The sequence below is a fragment of the Physella acuta genome, unplaced genomic scaffold (assembly GCF_028476545.2).
Source record: "Physella acuta isolate Inbredline_101_S28 unplaced genomic scaffold, ASM2847654v3 ptg000045l, whole genome shotgun sequence".
In the NCBI taxonomy this organism is placed as follows: Eukaryota; Metazoa; Mollusca; class Gastropoda; family Physidae; genus Physella; species Physella acuta.
This window is the reverse complement of record NW_026731565.1, coordinates 100,846-121,030: the sequence shown is the minus strand read 5'-3', so window position 1 is coordinate 121,030 and position 20,185 is coordinate 100,846. Positions and strand designations below refer to the sequence as shown.

At 37.5% G+C, this 20,185-nt stretch overlaps 1 protein-coding gene across 1 annotated transcript in view; it reads left to right on the top strand.

Annotated features, from left to right (window-relative positions):
• LOC131944352 (cyclic nucleotide-gated channel rod photoreceptor subunit alpha) overlaps window positions 1-20,185 on the top strand; it is a 76,587-nt gene that overhangs the window by 18,430 nt on the left and 37,972 nt on the right. The window contains exons 2-5 of the mRNA XM_059304913.1: window positions 11,621-11,641; window positions 15,346-15,404; window positions 17,773-17,834; window positions 19,459-19,647. Coding sequence (XP_059160896.1) covers window positions 11,621-11,641; window positions 15,346-15,404; window positions 17,773-17,834; window positions 19,459-19,647 — 331 coding nt within the window. The remainder of the gene's footprint in view (window positions 1-11,620; window positions 11,642-15,345; window positions 15,405-17,772; window positions 17,835-19,458; window positions 19,648-20,185) is intronic.

Here is a 20,185-nt window from a genome sequence, read left to right as displayed (position 1 = left end):
ATGAACGCCCGTAGGTCCTAGACTTTGAAGGGCGAAGGTTAAGCCGAACAATTTTCGGGGCGGGGAGTTTTCAAGGGAAATAATCGAGCTCTTTCTCCACCCTCCACCCCCTTCCATGTAGCGGGTGCGATAGATCATGTGACTTTAGGCGATTGGGTTTGATTTTGTAGCTCTGTGTTTTTCCACATTTGATGTAATTGTTTTTTAGAGGAGAAATTCAATTGAATTTAATTATTTTATGTTTATGTGCAAACTAAACACTATTCTGTCTAGAAATTAGAAAACATTTAAAGTTATGAAAAATTATTAAAGTACTGTTTCTTTTGAAATCCAAATTCCATTCTTAAAAAAATAATTTTTAAAAAATTTTGTTGAACAGAGCATGGAAACCCCATTCAACTACACCAGGGGTCGGCAACCTGCGGCTCGCGAGCCGCATGCGGCTCTTTTAATATCAAGATGCGGCTCTCCAGCTCCTTGCATAAATACTAATGATCTTAATAAAAAAATGTTAGTGGCTCTTTAAAACCAGGGAAATTTTGAAAATCGTAACTTTTGGCTCTTCCGCTTCAAAAGGTTGCCGACTCCTGAACTACACTCAACTACACATTAGCATTATCCAGGATTAAAGTAAATTGTAATTAGGCACTTTGCATTATGTATAAGTAAACCATCTTAACAAACAACCCAAGGTCTATGAAGGTTATGCATTAGGGAAAGAGTCAAGCCTTCCACTTACAAATATGACGAAAGATAAGGTTGCTAGAGATTTAGGAAGTTTGATTAGCAGAACTCATTAATTACATATTTTATATATATTCAATCCATGTTTAATAATTTAGAGAAAATAATTAAAATTAAAAGTTATTACAATTTTAAAACGTACTCACTTAATTAAAAAAAACCACAAATTACTAAATTATTTTAAAAACCCTAAATTCTTTTTTTTTTATATGACTCACGCAATTCTATCCTATAAAAAAGTGCTCATGGAATTCAATAAAAGATAACATCTATCCAACGTCTATATAAACGTGTCATAAAATTCTATCCCATAATACCACCATAACAACCTTCTACCATCAACTGGAAAATTGTAGACTGCAACACGAATTTCATGCGATCCAAATAAAACACACCCCTATCACAAGGTTCAAATATTCGATTTAATATCCGAGTTTTCAAAAGTTTGCGAAGCAATTTAAAAAAAAATTTCAACACTAACGGCAGCTATTTTATAACCAGAGCGCTTGTACAACTACACCAAGAGCTGCTTATGATTTTTTATAAAAACATCAATCCATTAGTTATACAAAAAATTTAGATACGTAAATAATATTTTAATATAACCGACAAGGCAATAACAAATGCATATTTTTAAGCAGTGGTAACTATAATCTTAGTACTAGACTTAACCCCAGAGTTTCTTCCAAGCATCTCTTGGACGAAGCATCTCTTAGACGAAAGTCTACCGTCCGCCCTAACGAAATGGAATTTATATAGAAAATATATACTTTTACCAGTGTCCGCCCCCCCCTCACCCCCCCCTCCCCCCCCCTTCCCCCCCCCCCCCCCCCGAAAATATCTAGCTAGTGCACCCCCGGAGAAAAAAAGTCTGGAAGAAAAACTGCTTAACCCAAGCCCCAGGCTTAACTCTGATCCTAAACCTATTTTTCCCTGGTCCCAATTCTTCCCATAACCCCCCCCCCCCCCCCCACCATTAGCAATATCGCTAAAAATATTTTTATATGATTCAGTATGTTCCAGCCGTGTATCATAGAAGGAATGAGAAAATCTGCGCTGGGTGGTTTAGCGAGGATATCATGACCAAGCTAGTGTCTTGAGAACTATTGACACAACACACACACACACACACTTTTTCACTCTCTCTCACACACTCAAACACACACGTACACACACATACACACACATACACACATACACACACTCTCTCTCACACACATTCACACACACATACACACACACTATTCAACAGCAGCTACTATTTTGTTAGACCTGAAATTGTGTACTAAACGCCACTTTGAGAACCGTTCAAATGATACAGAATTTATAAGGACCTTTTACCCTTTGCATCGTGCCCAAAACACTACCTTGAGAACCGTTCAAATGATACAGAATTCAGAAGGACTTTTTAACCTTTGCATCGTTCGTGCCCAAAACACTAGAGAACCGTTCAAATGATACAGAATTCAGAAGGACCTTTTAACCTTTGCATCGTGCCCAAAACACTAGAGAACCGTTCAAATGATACAGAATTCAGAAGAACCTTTTACTCTTTGCATCGTGCCCAAAACACTACTTTGAGAACCGTTCAAATGATACAGAATTCAGAAGGACCTTTTAACCCTTTGCATCGTGCCCAAAACAGTACCTTGAGAACCGTTTAGACAATACCTCATACACAGGCAGTCTCTACATTTTTCACATGAAAGTCTTGAGCAAAAGCTTTACAACTACTTCTGTAACACCCCGTACAAAGGGGTATTGCTCATACAACAAAGAAACCGCTAATTTAGTTTACACATTGAGGTCTAAATTAGTAACTTGGTAACCGCTGATACAACACACAAACCATTTTTTATGCCTTTAGGTCTACAACAGTAACTTGGGAACTGCTCATACAAGAAAGAAATCACCATTTTTTGTACACATAGAGGTCTAAATTAGTAACTTGGGAACTGGTAATATAACAAAGAAACCACTTTTTATGCCTTTAGGTCTACAACAGTAACTTGGGAACCGCTGATACAACAAAGAAACCACTTTTCATGCCTTTACGTCTACAACGGTAACTTGGGAACCGCTCAAACAATAAAGGAACCCACTATTTTGTTTTACATATGGAGGTCTAAATTTGTAACTTGGGAACCGCTGATACAACAAAGAAACCATTTTTTTTGCATTTATGTCTAAATTAGTCTAAATTAGTAACTTGGGAACCGCTGATACAACAAAGAAACCACTTTTTTTTGCATTTAGGTCTACAACAGTAACTTGGGAACCACTCAAACAACAAAGGAACCCACTATTTTTTTACACCTGAAAAACTCCGCGAGTCGAGAGGACGGTCTTTGAAATCTGATTTCCTGCCGGATCATACGCCGGCTCCGTGACGTCACAGACCGGAACCAGATGGCGAACGCGAGCTGCAGACGTGAAGATATGCAAATAATCGCAGGGGGGGGGGGGGGGAGGAGTGAGATGATGGAAACGTGTCTGTTACATTAGGAAAAAAAAGTCCGAAGGTTGCGTGACTTCCGGTTTCATTTTCCTTTTAAATTCTTTTAACTATGCAGGGGCATTGGGTTAAGATGGAGTTTGGTGAGTAGTTTTAGGGTTAGGGTTAATGAGAGGACGAGGGTTATGGATGTAAATAGGCTTAGGTAAGGAGTAGAGTCCAGAGTTCCCCCCCCCCCCCCAACGAAATCGAATTTATATAGAAAACATACTTTTACCAGTGTCCCCCCCCCCCCAAAAAAAAATATCAATTGCCCCTTTCCTTCCCCCCCCCCCCACCCCCCGGAGCAAAAAGTCTGGAAGAAACACTGGTAGATCAGTTTAAGGGGCTACGGGTTATGGATATAGACATATATTTGTGGTTAGGGTCCAAATCAAGGTTACGTTCAGGTTTAGGGCTTTATTTAGGTTGATAGTTAGGAGACAGGGCTATGGTTAGGGTTGAAGTTACGGCTAGAGTTGGCAGGAGAATGTAGGGATTGAGCTAGAGCCAAGGTTAGGATAATAGTAACGTTTATGGTCAGAACTATTAAATGATAAGAAAACGATTCTAGTCTTCAATACTCGTCAAGTAGTTTTACTGCTGTGGATTCGGACGATTGCTCAAAAGTCTCTCGCCCGAAGGCTGTTTTCACAGATGGATGTTTGCCGAAATATGACAAATGCCCAAAATGGACGTTTGACTGAATGAAACATAGACATGAAACAAGACGGAGTAGTCGTATTGCAGAGTGTGCAACTTTATCCGGAAAGTCTAGAGTTCGGATCTTGGGCCCTGAGTCCACCCCCGCCTCCCCGCTAATCCAACGGGTACTAGACTCTCTTTAGTGACAATAAGCTGCTGGGCTTAGTGCTGACCACACTATCCCTCATTATGCCGAGGTCACAGAAACAGGCGAACTCCACTCAGTGGCGTAGCGAGGTCGGGTGTCACCCGGTGCGGCACTTAATGGTGTCACCCCCCAGAGGCGTAGCGACCCTTCCCGGGGACAAACTTTCAAGTTTTTGATTTGGTTTGCACCCCCCCCCCCCTTCAAACTTTTGATTTGCACCCCACCTTCAAGTTTTCGATTTGCACCCCCCCCCCCTCAAACTTTCGATTTGCACCCCCCCTCCCCTCAAGTTTTTCTCTATATATGTTGCTATTTGTTGCCTTAGTGTCACCCCCCTAAATGGTGTCACCCGGTGCGGTCCGCACCCCCCTCCCCCCCCCCTCGCTACGCCCCTGACTCCACTTCACATTCCTCATAGACCATCCGATTAGAAATGTTAACTTTACTTTCGTACATTTGCCCGAATGGGATGGATGCCATGAAGCCCTTACCTCGAAACATATATGACTGTAATATGACTGAATGACTGTAATATGACTGTAATACGACTGTATGACTGTTATATGACTGTATGGTTATAATATGACCTGATGATTAATATGACTGTATGACTGTTATATGACTGTATGACTGTTATATGACTGTATGGCTAAAATATGACTGTATGGCAATAATATGACATAATGACTAACATGAATGTATGACTGTAATATGACTGTATGACTAATATGACTGTATGGCAATAATATGACCTAATGACTAACATGAATGTATAATTGTAATATGACTGTATGACTAATATGACTGTATGGCAATAATATGACCTAATGACTAACATGAATGTATGACTGTAATATGACTGTATGACTAATATGACTAAAATATCAATGTGTTACTGAAATATGACTGTATGACTATAATATGACTGAATAACTATAATATGACTGTAAGACTGCAATACGACTGTATGATTGTAATATGACTGTATGGCTAAAATGACTGTATGGCTATAATACGATCTTAGGACTAATATGACTGTAATTTGACTGTAATATGACTGTAATAACGCCTTTTTCAACAATGGATCAACTTATCTATACGGGGGAGGAGGAGGGGGGGGGGGGGGTAAAGTATAATCAAATTGTTAACCAGTTCATCAACCTCGTACTTTTTAAAATATTTTTTTTAAATTTCTCTCCTGCGATCTGCGAATCCCTCTGGCGACAAAATTTAAAGCAGAAAAAAAAACAACAACTGAGAACCAGAAAGTAAAAGAAAATCTGAGATAAGGGGTCAATTGGACGACGTATAGATCGGGGTGTAGAATAGTTTTTTTTTGTGAGGATAAATTAAGATTAAATTCTCGTCGATGATAAAAAATAAATTGTCGGAAGGGGGGGAGGGGGGGGGTGGAGGCGGAATTTGATAGAAGATTGAGATAACCTAGGGGGAATGCATGAGTTGAAATATGAGCTAAAACATGATCGACAAGAAACTTGAGCTAAAGTATGAGCTTAAATATGAGCTAAAATAAGAACTAAACATGAGCTGAAACACTATCGAAAAGAAACTTGAGCTAAAATGCGAGCTAAAATATAAAATTAAACGTGATCGAAAATAAACTTGAGCTAAAGTATGAGCTAAAACATAATCGAAAAGAAACATGAGCTAAAACATTTCCTATGATGCAAGCCCAAACAAAAACATAAACTTGACAGAAAACATGATCAAAAACATTTGCTAATATATGACCTTAAACATGAGCTAATAATTACACAAAACATGAGCTTAAACACGAGCTAAATCATGACCTAAAACACGAGTCAAAACACGGAATACAACGAGTATATACTTGAAATGTCTTTTCCCTCGTGTATTATTACTTTCTCGTAGATACGAAGTATAGAGAAAGTATTGTAATCGTGCAAAAAAAAAAAAAAAATCGAGATTTTTGCAAATCTCGACGTTTTACACCTCACTGATACGGAAAAACATAATTTTGCAATTTTGTCCGTATGTCTGTGTGTATGTCTGTGTGTGTGTCTGTAAACTCGATAACTTGAGTACCGTTACAGCTAGGCTGATGACATTTTATATATAATTATTTTATCAAAATCGTAGATCCCTATCAACTTTTGAGCGATTTCCGATAACCGGAAGTGGTGCTTTTTCTACTTTGAATTTTTAAAAAGTCTATAACTTGAGTACCATTTCAGATAGATAAATGAAATTTCACATGTAAGTAAAACATATAATTCTCTATCTTCAGTCGAATTTTGAGTAATTTCCGTTAACCGGAAGTACTAATTTACGCTACTTCCGATTTCTCAAAATCTAATGTAAATTTATAAAGTACTAATACTATTCCGCACTATTAGGCACATTTTATTTGGCATTCACTGGTGTTCAATTGTTTTTTCTACGAGATTTTATTCTATTTTAAAAAGTTTAAGTATTTAAAATGGATTAAAATTCATGTCTATATCCCGAGTTCCCATCCCCCAGTTTTTAATATAAGAATATTCGAGAAAGTTTAGGGGAGATCACTCCCGGTTTATTTTAAAAATATTTTAAGTCAATTCAAATCAGATATCATTTAAGAAATAAAATAAGGAACACTGTACTTGAGAAGACACAAAAATAAAACTATTACCACAAAAAACATAAACTCTAGCTTTTACTAAACACCGTACAAGGTGTTAAAATTATGTTTCTGTATAGTATCTATCCGTATGCCCTTGTTTTAGATTCCTTTATCACCTTAGTTATTTCCCTTGTAGTTTCCTCTTGTATGGTATTTATTATTAGATGCAACAATTCCGACTTTCATTCGCTTGGCTTTCTTGGGTTTTTCGCCAATCCGAATCTTCTTCCCGTAATAAGAAAATTCAATTCTCCCAGCATGCTCATCTGTTAGCTTGAGGAGCTCAGGCGAAGCTCCTGGGGCTTGATTTAACATTGGCTTTAAGCTCCACTTTACCGTCTAGCATCTATGTTGATCAGATGGGCGTGATTTTACGTGAGGGGTGCGTCTGCCCCTTGCCTCTGCCAACCCCCCTACCCTCCTGTTTGGTCACTATTTGGACTTTCTGACTTCACTCCGTCATGCTTGACACTTTCTCTAACCGCTAAATATTTAATTAATTTACTTTAAATAATATTATAACGTGTGGTATCTCCCCCCCCCCACCCCCACCCCCCACCCCCTCCTAAACTCGTTCTGCTCATATTTGGTCGACTGTTTTGTTCGCACTTCGTGATTTTACATACCAGACTCTACCTGCCATAGCTCCAGTATGAACAGCTAAACATTGGATTTTTGCTGCACATTTTGCATCAGCCCTCTCCCCCCACCTTCACTTTGAAGTTTGGCAAATATTTATTTTAAATTACACTTTGTAGTATAGGCTTCAAGATTTACCCCCCCCCCCCCCCTCCATCATTACATAACCAGTCTTCTGTTCTGACTATATACTTGCATATAGACCCCCACACACACCGCCATCATTACATAACCAGTCTTCTGTTCTGACTATATACTTGCATTTAGACCCCCACACACACCCCATCATTACATAACCAGTCTTCTGTTCTGACTATATACTTGCATATAGACCCCCACACACACCGCCATCATTACATAACCAGTCTTCTGTTCTGACTATATACTTGCATTTAGACCCCCCCACACACCGCCATCATTACATAACCAGTCTTCTGTTCTGACAATACTTGCATAAAGCCCCCCCCCCATCCACCTTCACCCCCCCCCCTATCACTACATAACCAGTCATCTGTTCTGACTATATAGGCTACTTGTATATAGACCCCTCCCCCTCACACGCACACCAATCATTACATAATCAGTCATCTGTGCTGACGATATACTTGCATATAGACCCCCCTTTCACCCCCCTCCATCACTACATAACCAGTCATCTGTGCTGACCACATACTAGCATATAGACCCCCCCCCCCCCCCGCCTTCAGCCCTCTTTACTGTATGGATAACTATTTATCCTGACGCGTTCAATTAGGAGTGTGAGATAGCTTCCCCTTCCCACCCACCCCACCCCACTTCCCAAAGGCCGACCATTATCGCTCTAAGCTTCCAATCTCTATATTGACACATTATCCTCACACACACACACACACTTCCACACACAGACACATCCCTCTCAATGGACACCAGCGAGAAAAGTCTCAAAGGTATTTGAGAGGTGTATAAATTCATTTAAAAATCATGCACAGCGTAGTTACAATCAATATGGTTATAAAATCCTGTCTGTCTGGTTTTTTTCGGACTTTACTAAAGATTGGATGTATTTGATGTTTATAATATTTTTCGGTAACTAAATAAAAATTAAAAAAAAAAGCAAAAACAATTTGGTTTTCACGTGTAATGGCGACATAAACAATGGCATCCTGCTATTGGATAGGCCGCCATTGATTTTATTGTACACATTGTAAGCTAAAAATAGAAAACTAGGTCATGGGGTTTTAAATTTGCATTGTTATTTAAAAACTTGATCTGCAAAGTTTTGTAAACAAATAGTTATCGATCACTAAGTTACTGTACAGCCAATCAATATTTGTCTTACGAAAGTGAAACATCCGGTTATAACTTAGGCTTGATGAAAATAAATAGAAATGTAGCCTTAAACTCAACAAATTATTTTCAAGTTCTCTGGATTTGCAACTTTTATAGCATTTATTCTAAAAATATAAAATTTTTAAATTAATTTTAGGCTTAAGTTTTTATTTTTTATTTTTTTTTACGGTCTAAATCTAAAAAGCATGTTTTTATTCCATGTCAACAACATTATGGAAGGAATCTTGTCAACTCGCTAGCCTCCATTGCAGAGCCAACTCCAAGTTCTGGGAAAAAAAAACCCACCCACACAATTTAACGCGTTTACCATCCATATCTTCCCCATTCAATCCCCCCAAAACCCACCTTTTCTTGTTACCCACCCATTAACCACATTCCACTCATGTTGTCACATGGAAGCTCTAAATCCCTTCCTGATTCCCTGGGACTGGGAACAAATCCCCAGCTGGTTACTGATGTGCCATCTGCGCATGCGCGGAATCACTAGCTTGGGGTCACCGTGTGACATCCGCTAACAACAAAACATTTTTTTAAACAACCAGTGACATACGGGTTGCGCCGTAATATCAAAACAAATGTAAACATCAAAAAAATATTTTTTACAAAAATCCTTTTCATTAGTTTGTTAATATTTTAAGGAACTAAAATTATTCCGTAGAAAATAAAACTAAACTAAAAATGAAAGGTATCACCGAAAAACACTAAAAATGTAAAATAAAGTATTATAAAATACTACATTAATCGGGGGCGGTGTGGCTTAGCGGTAGAGAGCCATTCTCATAACCCGAAAGTCACGAGTACGAATCCGCTCACAAATCTAGGTACTTACAAAGGCTTCTGGTCATAGTGCTGACCGAGGTCAACAGATAAACTCTACTTCATCTGATGATGACACAAAATTCATATTCCTGAATTAACCAGTGTTTTGAATCTTCAAAAAAAAAATAGTGTTTTTTGTAGTAAACTAGACGACCGAAATTTTTCCTTTGGTAAACTGTCTGTTTCCTCTGCACTACTATGTTCACTAAGCTTTTTCGTCCCCTCATGTTACACAAGATCTATTACATATTAATATGTTTCACAATAAATATAATGTTGAAGTAGCTGTCATTTTATTGTAATAAGGAAAGATATTTAAATCTATATATATATTTCTCTTCTGGGAGACGCTAGAAAACAAGCTGTAAGCGCGCTCCCTACCACCCCACCCCTACATGGTCTGGTGAGCTTTGGTTCACGTTAAATGTTTACATTCGTAGAGCCGGATTTAGTGTCGGTTACTAGGGCAGGTATTTTAGTTTGAAACGATTTTAAACTTAGGGGAGGTAACTAAGAGGAGGCTGATTTTACAGGGGGAAGGGTGTAGGGCAATACGACATTACCCCCACACTCCTTTCCCCAAGAAAGGAGGGGGGGGTTATCGTCCTCAACGAGCTACTGGTAGTGTTTTAAAGCAAATATTTTCAGTGGCAGCACTGGTACTGTCGAATTCACAAATTATGAATTACTGAAAAGTAGAAAATAAAACAACTAAATAGCGGCGTATGATACGCAGCGGGTCGGCTCGTATAATATACTATACCATACAGCCTATTGGAACATAGAGAAAAATTTTTTTTGTAAATCTGATTGTTGGCGCTTTTCTGAAGATAACTATTTTCGTCTCGCTAGATGAGGAGAAAATTTTAAACACCGATATTTATACACTACCGCAAAACGAAAATTCATATGTTGTTGTTTGTTGTTGTTTTTTTTTTTTTAATTCTTGCAACCTGTTAAACAGGTTTCTATATTAATCTATGAGCTGAACCTTAAAGGAGGTTTGCAGGTTTACGAACTGGGTTCTGGTTATTAAAATATGGACGGGTTTAATCTAAGTAAGCTACACTTCTTTTATTTCATTTTGTTTTAAAACATATTTATCATTGTAATGAATCACACTAAATGATGTCGCCCCACCCATTGTTACGGAGGAGATCTTTTGAAAGTGAGATGAGGGAGGTTGGATTTTCATGGATTTGGGTTTTTTTTTTTAGAGTAGCAGCAAATCATGTCGTTGGTGTGATATCGATTCAGACCAATAGTCCTGGGTAGCTGAGAGCAGTAAGAACAAAAAAGAAAACAAAAATTCATTGTCGCGGGCAGTGGCGTAGCGAGGTCGGGTCTCACCCGATGCGGCACTTAATGGTGTCACCCCACCCTCAAGTTTTTCTCTATATATTTTGCTATTTTTTGCCTTGGTGTCACCCCCTAAATGGTGTTACCCGGTGCGATCCGCATCCCCCGCCCCCCCCCCCCCCTCGCTACGCCCCTGGTCGCGGGTGTTAGAAATGATCCATAAGCGACATGTCGCAAATACAGCCAATACTTACTCCTCCCCCCTCCCCTACCCTGTCGTCACACGTCATCATAAAACCGCGTTACGTTTTACCAACCTCTAGAACATTATTTTTAACGTTAAGAGCAATTTTTTTTACTAAATCTATTTTAACAAGCACAAATGATTTATCTTGGGTCTAGTTGCGTAGGCGGGGGGGGGGGGGGGGGGGGGTTAGGGGGAGGGGGGTCATAACCCCCCCCCCCCCCATAGACCCTTCGGTATATATATATATAAAGTATGAGGGGGGGGGGTGCAAATCGAAAGTTTAAAGGGGGGTGCAAATCGAAAGTTTGAGGGGGGGTGCAAATCGAAAGTTTGTCCCCGGGTAAAAATTGGACCCCTCCCCCCCCCCCCTTGAGACGATCCTGGCTACGCCACTGCTTGGGTCAACCTCCAGCATACACCATCATACTCAATAAAAATTTGGATATCAAAGTCAGTCTACCCATATCATTAAACCTAAAAAAAATCATCTATACTGTGATTTTTTTTAATACATGAACCAGCTTTTAACATGTTCATGATTTCCTCCTTCAGTATGCGCATGTCCAACGCAGCGTAAGTAGCCCTCGGTATAGTCTCGTATTATATATTGTCTCGCATTTTTTGTGCTATCGTATCTTCAATCGTAGTCTCATCATTTTGATATTTCCGTTGTGTTTTTACTTGCATCTCCTAGCCGTTCACTTTGGAAGTACTAATTTATTTTGAGATAAAAAATTCTAAACATGTTTTTAATTGTCTAAATTTACGATCTCAATTTTTAGATATCAAGATTTAGATAACCTCAAATTGAAATTTGATACATTTATCACATAAAAATATTTTTAAAAGTATTACATTTTTTAAAAATATGTTATTGTTTTTTTTTCCGAATCTACACGAATATCATATTTTAAAATGTGAATACATCATTTTATCAACGTTTCTACTGTGTTACAATGTATTACATTTTTTAAACGTATTCATTTGTTAAACATTGTGTTTGCTGTTAGATCAATTATTTTATTCTGTGTTTATTTTTTCATGATTTGTTTCGGTACTTTCAACACTGGCAGTCTTTTTATACTGCTATGCCAGATCTGTTAACAAATGTACGACTTAAACATGAGGCGAAAATAATCGCGTGAAAACTCTTTAGATTCAAACAATGACCCCCACCACACCAAAATAGCCACTACCCACACTACCCTTAGACTGGTCTCAACTCACCCTCCACTAACTTCTAAAAAAACCACCCCAAATAACCACCTCACCCCGAAATAGTCCAAATATTTTACTAAATTATTAAGTGTATTACACAATTGGCTAACAATTAATACAAAAGTGAAGATCGTTTCTAAATTTTTCAAGTATTTAAAACTACATCTCAGTAGCATTTTTGACTAATTATAATTAATTAATTAGTCTTAATTGTAGGAAGATCACAACTTATTTTATAAGGTCCATGCTGCGTTGTTTTAAATTATCTTAATTAAATCAGTCTGTAGTAGAAACAGCATTTCATTGAGTGTCGTATGTTTCACACGTCAGGCGAAGTTGGTACTAGAATTAACTGAATTCGCGTAAGTCTCGATGTTCATTGTGTTAAAGCTGTTGCATGGAGCTGTTTTAAAATTTAAATGTTGTATATTTCAATGTTGTATTTGTTGTGGATGAATTAATCTTGTCGTGCATGTAAATGATTTACAACTGTTCTTTTATTCTTTACTAAAGGGGCATTATCACCCAGACAATGGAAAATTGACGAAAAGATTTGCCAAAAAAAAAAATACTATTATACATACACACATTTTTTACCATAATAGTTATTATCAAGGAGCTATACAACAGAACGTAAAAAAGTCATTGTATAATGCAAACATTTTTTATAAATAATTTTACCCAATCATTTTTAATAAGAAATATTGGGCTGCGGTTTTCCAACTTTTAGGCCTTTCCTGCTGAAACTACTCTAAGCCGAATCTAGGAGATGCATAACATATTACCCTACCGTTGGAACTAGGTTGTCCGTTGCGTGTAATCTTGTAATTCCTCGAATTTTCAAGGTCAGACCCATGTGGAGGGACTTTTGAAATTGACAAAACACTTAACCTCTGAAAAACAATCAAATTTGATGTCGTAAGGAAACTTTAAAATAAATTTTAAGTACTTTATTAATGGTTTAGGAAAAAAGTTTACAAATTTAAAAAAAATGTAATAAAATACTAACAAATTTAATTTTTGAATTTTATTTGCTATTTATTAACCCCATAAATTATATGCTGTATTATAGCTAAAACAACGTTACTACCACTATAAAATTGTGACATGTATATGTCTAAAAAAATTTTATGAATATGTTTGTTTCTCTCCCTTAGTTTAAGTGATACAGCCCCCTTAAAAACTATTGATAGGCATCGTCAAGCTATTCATTTAATGTTTTGGCAGCCAAAAGCACTCAGTATTTCCTAAAAACGTTATGGAACTAAATCATAAAATAATGATCTTTACGAATTTTTAGTGAAAAAAAACGTCTATGACAATAACATGGTTAAGCAAAATTACGGTCTTTGAAATTAATCTGTTTCATTTACTTCAGCTTATGAAGGGATTGGATGCCAGGAGTATGGTTTCAGGTACCCATTAGAGCTGAGTTGACCAAGCACGAAGAAATCTGTGTTTGCCATGAAACTATTTTTTAAAAATGTTATGCTTTTCCCCCCACACATCAGAATAGATGGAACATCTCCGTAAATTCGAACTCAAACCAAACATAATCATTACGATGTGCTCTACCACTTAACCAATCTCTTACTAAAAACACCAAAGCAAAAACACCCTCATGGAAATAAACCAAACCAGTCATAAAAAAACGATTTTGTAGATTCCAAAATAAATTAAATAAAGTGAATTTAAATCTTCACAGCGCTCTTTACTTTCGCCCAAAAAGAAAAAAATAATATATCTAAAAACTGTCACAATAAATTGCTTTTCTATTCATTCTAATTTTTTTTAAAAATAGAAATCATTTTGTTACCAAAAAATTCTGCATATGAGAGAATAGAGCTTAAAAAAAATTATTGCTAAAAAAATGAAAAGTTATTTGGCTTTTCATTGCTTAAAAGCCTGGCCCAAGTAAAATTTCAAAACTTCAAAGTCGATTGCCGTATGATACACACATATTTTTTTTTTACTGTAGACAGGATATATGGCAAGCAATCTCTTCATAAGCTGAGACAGATAATCACATATATATGGGAACTCTACTTCACAGTTGTAAATCTACAATAGAATGTCGAAATAAAAAGCAAACACTCACTTTACACACACACAAACAAATATATATATATATATATATATATATATATATATATATATATATATATATATATATATATATATATATTGTATGTATATATAAAGAAACGACGTCATTTTATAGTAACTTCTCCACCATAACTAACTAGGGGCGGGAGGGTGTGGGGGAGTTTTGAAACAATTATCTCGGCCTTTGAAAGTTATTGACTTACTTGACTTAGTCCTCTTTGCTCCTTATGGAACATTGGGCCTTTAAAAGTTAGTGCGCACAACGAAAGATAAGAAAACCTGCTATTTCTTGGGAAGATGACAAGTGGAGATAATCATTTAATTAGTCTAAAAGCCTGCACTCTATCGTGCTGATCGCTAGGTCACCAACCAGTTCTACGGCTCAATAAAACCTGCATGAGCCATAGAACTGGTTGGTGACCTACTTACCAGCCCTATAGGGGCTTAGACGGAATTCTGACTAGTCTTTTCATCGAAAGACATGGACATGGAACAGCGTGAATAGCAATGTAACAAAGACAGACGTATTAAAACTTAGCATGACTTTGGTTAAGGATGGGAATATTTTAACAATTTTCTTATTTATTTTACTTAACTGCATTAGAATATAGTAATCTGAAAGTAGATTGAAATACAATGCAGTAAAATCAGTGTAATTAAGGCACTAAATCAAATGAAAATTCATGTAAATGTAGCAAAATTATATATAATAATCTTTAAACTGTTTGCTAATCTGAAAATTTTAAAATACATAATTTATTAGTCATGAATATTAAATTATGATAACAATATGCATCTACATAAAATATGTACTTCTGTACTTGTATTTTTTCCTGTATATTATATTGGCATATATCAAAGTTAGGAATAAGAACAATAGGTGCAGGATATAAAAGAACGATTATATTTGTAATATACAGAATTTGAATTATTTTTTCATTTTATTTTATCAGATACGTGTTTGTTACAGTGAGCTATCTAATCGGTGTGTTCGTCTTTGCTACAATTGTTGGTGAGTATATTCTTTAGTTAAATCTTGTACAAAATCGCTATTTTTTAACGTTTTGTATTCCATACCTAACTTTAAAATATCAATTATGTTAAGTGTATATATTAATAACGAATTTTTTAAAAGTAAGGTTATTTTTAATTTATGAAAATAAAGTAAATTAATATGTCTAATATAAATACAGTATTTATTTTTTAACATTTACAAGTAAAAGTGTTTTTGGGTATCTACACGGATCGGACTGGTGTTTAGCAAAACCTGAACTTGAACTATTTTCCCAGTCAAATGACACTAATACAGGGTAAAGCCAGATCTAATAATGTTATTTAGATCTAGTTACTTGAAAGACATCAAAGCCGGGGAGTTTGGAAGAGCCGATGTATTGATTAGTATGTCTTCCATAATTTCTCGAAGGTTGGTCCGGATAATTTGGGATGATCCTACATTAAGTCAATGAAACCTGACAGGCGGACATCTTGTCTTCAGGGATGGAGGGAAGGGGGTCAAGGGTGAATCAGGGGCGTGGTTTTAGGCAAGATTTCTGGGATAATTCGTAGCATAGGTGTTGGGAATCTTTGCAGGGCTATCGTTATGTAAATGTAGGAAGTGCTTTAAGGGAGATACAGAGGCGCAGCAAGCGGGAGGGTGGGGGGGGGGGGGGGGTAGGGGAGAAAGAGGAGGAGAGGGAGCTAGGGAATCCCCCCCATTCCCCTCCCCCTAAATCTGACCTGCCAACAGACACATGCTTTGCCAAAAACAGGGAATTGTTTGTGAGTGGTGGTGGTGATGGGGTAGTATTACGTAATTTTATGTATATTTTATACAGGAAATAATTTACTTATAATTTGACTTTGTTAATTTTCGAAATAAAGGTTTTAATGCCCCTAATTAGAACTAATATCAACTGCTAGTTAACTCGTGTGTGTTTTTTTTTTACCTGATGTTATGCTAGACTAGTCTAAAGGGAGGTAAAACTTTGTGGCTCCGTAATTTAGAATGGTCTGGTTACATTTAAAAGCCATTTATGATGATTGTCAAACATTGACTAAAAATCTAGTAGTCATATAAGGATGTACTCTTCATGCGTAACAAAAGTAGTCTCATTATTAAATCAATGCTACTATGGGCAACTCTATACAAAGTATTAGAATAAACTAAATATAAAACAAAATTTTCTTTGGGTAAATAACTTGGAAAAGACGCGTTTTTATCATTTTTGTTTTCAAAAAAATAAATTAAAAAGAAACGAAAAGAAAAAGAAAATGAAACTAATTTTTTTTAAAATAAAACAAAAAGAAACAAATATCACGTGACCTGATATTTGCTTTTGAAGCAAAACGATTGGTTGATGGTCGTGATAAGACTGGTAAACACGACGTGTTTTGGGTACGATGTTTGTGAGATTTATGGTCCTTACACGTAGACCCGATGGTTTTGATAGACACACCCCACACGACCCGACGTCAATAATTTAAAATTATATTTGTTTTGAAACATTTTTATTTTTAAGTTTTCTGTTTTTTATTCCTTTTATGTCACTGCGTAAATCTTGAGCATGTGATAAAATGAATAGCAAGACTAAACACATAAACATACGTTTGAAACAGGGGGGGGGGGGGGGCGGACACTGTTAAAGTATATACAAGTATATATTTTCTATGTAAATTTCTTTACGTTCGGGAGGGGCGGTAGACTTTCTTCGGAGCCCCCACCCCCCTCCCCCCTGAAGAGATGCCTCGAAGAAACTCTGGTTTTAAAAAAAATTGAAAAAATGTTTATATATATATATATATATATATATATATATATATATATATATATATATATATATATATATATATATATATATATTTATTTATTTATTTATTTATTTATTTATTTATATATATCCACTAATGCCTTCAACAATGCTATGATGTTGCGTGTATTCCCACGAAGAGTCTTTACACATATCTCTATGATCTAAAATCTAAAGTAAAAAACAACATCCCAATCACGTGAGGGTACACGTGTCCAGGAAACCACACTAACCTTTGGGCAATGACGTCAGTAACAAAGATCCTAGTCATGTGACATAGCGCGTGACATTTATTACCCCTCTGGTCAGAAATTTTTATTTAAATTTACTGGGGCGTGGTCTATTTCAGCTGTGTGGGTTGGGGGGGGGGGGGGTTGTTAACTCCAATTAGCTAATGAAGCAGGATCCTCATAATTAATAGAATTACGATAATTATTTTTAAAAAATTTCAAGTATCAGAATAAGAGTGCCTGGCGTTCAGCAGGTATTACTAAACACCGGACTGATTATGAAAAACCTTTAAACACCGAGTTATTCCACAAAAGCTAAATTTAATTTAACATTTCGTCACAGGTCAAGTTGGTAACGTCATCAACAATAGAAATGCAAGCAGGCAGGAATTCGAACGATTGCTGGTAAGTCTGGAAGAAGCCTTATATTTTTTATTTCCTTTTTTATATTGCGTCCGGTTCTCGATTACGTACTAACCAAAGCGTGCCGATTCTTTGGTACCAGGCAATCAGGGGCGAAACGAGGAAAGACTTTTGATAATGAAACAAAAAACGTTTATGGTTCTCTTTAAATAATAATAAAAAATTAAACTTAACACTACACCTAGTTATAAACAGAGAAACATGTAACCAAAGCCACACACACACACGTACACACACATACAAACATATGTGTATACATATATATATATATATATATATATATATATATATATATATATATATATATATATATATATATATATATATATATATATATAATTTAGAAAGAAAATGTCAAAAACATATATATTAGGGCTAGTAATTACAATATAGCAAAGCAATTTTATACAGACTTTGCTTATAGGCTGAGCTGACGGTATACATGTTATACATATTCATCTTTGTTTTAAAAAAATCTTTCTGTACCTTAAGCTCTCACAATCACAAAATCAATAACTAAATAGATTAGCCCTAAATGTATCGGGCAACGCCAGGATAAGACAAAAATATCCCTCGTGCAAGACTTAATGGGCTGTCTTTTTATCATATGCACTCTCCCCCACCCTCCCTCCCCCCGCCCCCAGCCACGCTACATGCATGTAGATTTTGTATGCCTTGTTCAAATGCTCGGATTCGACGTTTTTAAACTCCGACGTTTTTAGTGGGGGTGAGGTGGGTGTGAGGTGGTGTGAGGTGTGTGTGGGGGTGAGGTGGGTGTGAGGTGGTGTGAGGTGTGTGTGGGGGTGAGGTGGGGGTGAGTTGGGGGTGAGATGGGGGTGAAGTGGGGTGAGGTGGGGGTGAGGTGGGGATGAAGTGGGGGTGAGGTGGGTGTGAGGTGGAGGTGAGATGAGTGTGAGGTGGGTGTGAAGTGGAGGTGAGATGAGTGTGAGGTGGGGGAGGTGATTGTGAGGTGAGTGTGAGGTAGGTGTGAGGTGGGGTGGAGTTGGGGGTAAAGTGAGTGTGGCGTGGGTGTGGTGTGGGTGTGTTGGGGGTGTGAGGTGAGGATGAGGTGAGGATGAGGTTAGAATGAGGTGAGGTGGTGGTGGAAGGAAAGCATGGTCAACTATCGCCATCAAACAAATACGCGCACACACACACACACACTCACACACATGTCTCTCTCTCTCTCTCACACCTCGTATTTAGAATGGCACAAAAACGACAAAAAATGTAACTTTCCATGCTGGTTCCAGCAAGATCGCAATGAAAATATGTCAAAATAAATAAAACTTGATATTTTCAAGCAGGTGTCAAAATAAATAAAACGGTATTTTCCAGGACTAAATAAGATTCAACTTGATATTTTCCCAGACGGTGTCAAAAATAAAAATTAAAAACTTGATATTTTCCCAGACGGTACCAAAGTAAACATAACTTGTTATTTTCCAGGACGGTGCCAAAATAAAAATTAAAAATTTGATATTTTCCCAGACGGTACCAAAATAAACATAACTTGATATTTTCCCAGACGGTGTCAAAATAAAAATTAAAAACTTGATATTTTCTCAGACGGTACCAAAATAAACATAACTTGATATTTTTCCAGGACGGTGCCAAAATTTACATGCAGACCCACAACGTACCCCACAACCTGCAGAAGCGGGTCCAGCGCTGGTACGACTACGTGTGGTCCCGGGGGAGACTGAACGGGTGTGACATCAACTCCCTGGGGCTACTGCCTGACAAGCTCAAGACGGAGCTGGCTATACACGTTAACCTGGAGACATTGAAGAAGGTGAGTTGTGGGGTGGGGGAGGGTGGAGGGGGGGTTGAGGGGGTAGAGAGGTAGAGGGGTAGTCACATGGTACCTTACACGTCAACCTGGAGACCTTGAAGAAGGTGAGTTATGGTGGGGTTGAGGGGTGAGTTGGGGGTGAGGGGGAAGGGGTGTAGTCCCATGGTACCATACATGTCAACCTGGAGACCTTGAAGAAGGTGAGTTGTGGGGGGTGGGGGTGAGGGGTGGGGGGTGAGAGGTTAGGGGGGTAGTCCCATGGTACCATACATGTCAACCTGGAGACCTTGAAGAAGGTGAGTTGTGGGGTGGGGGTGAGGGGTGGGGTAGTCACATGGTACCATACACGTCAACCTGGAGATTTTGAAGATGGTGAGTTGGGATGGGTTTAGGGTGGTAGGAGTGAGGGGGTTGGGGTGGGTTAGTCACATGGTACCATATACGTCAACCTGGAGACCTTCAAGAAGGTGAGTTGTGGGGCGGGGGTGAGGGGGTAGGGGGGTAGTCACATGGTACCATACATGTCAACCTGGAGACC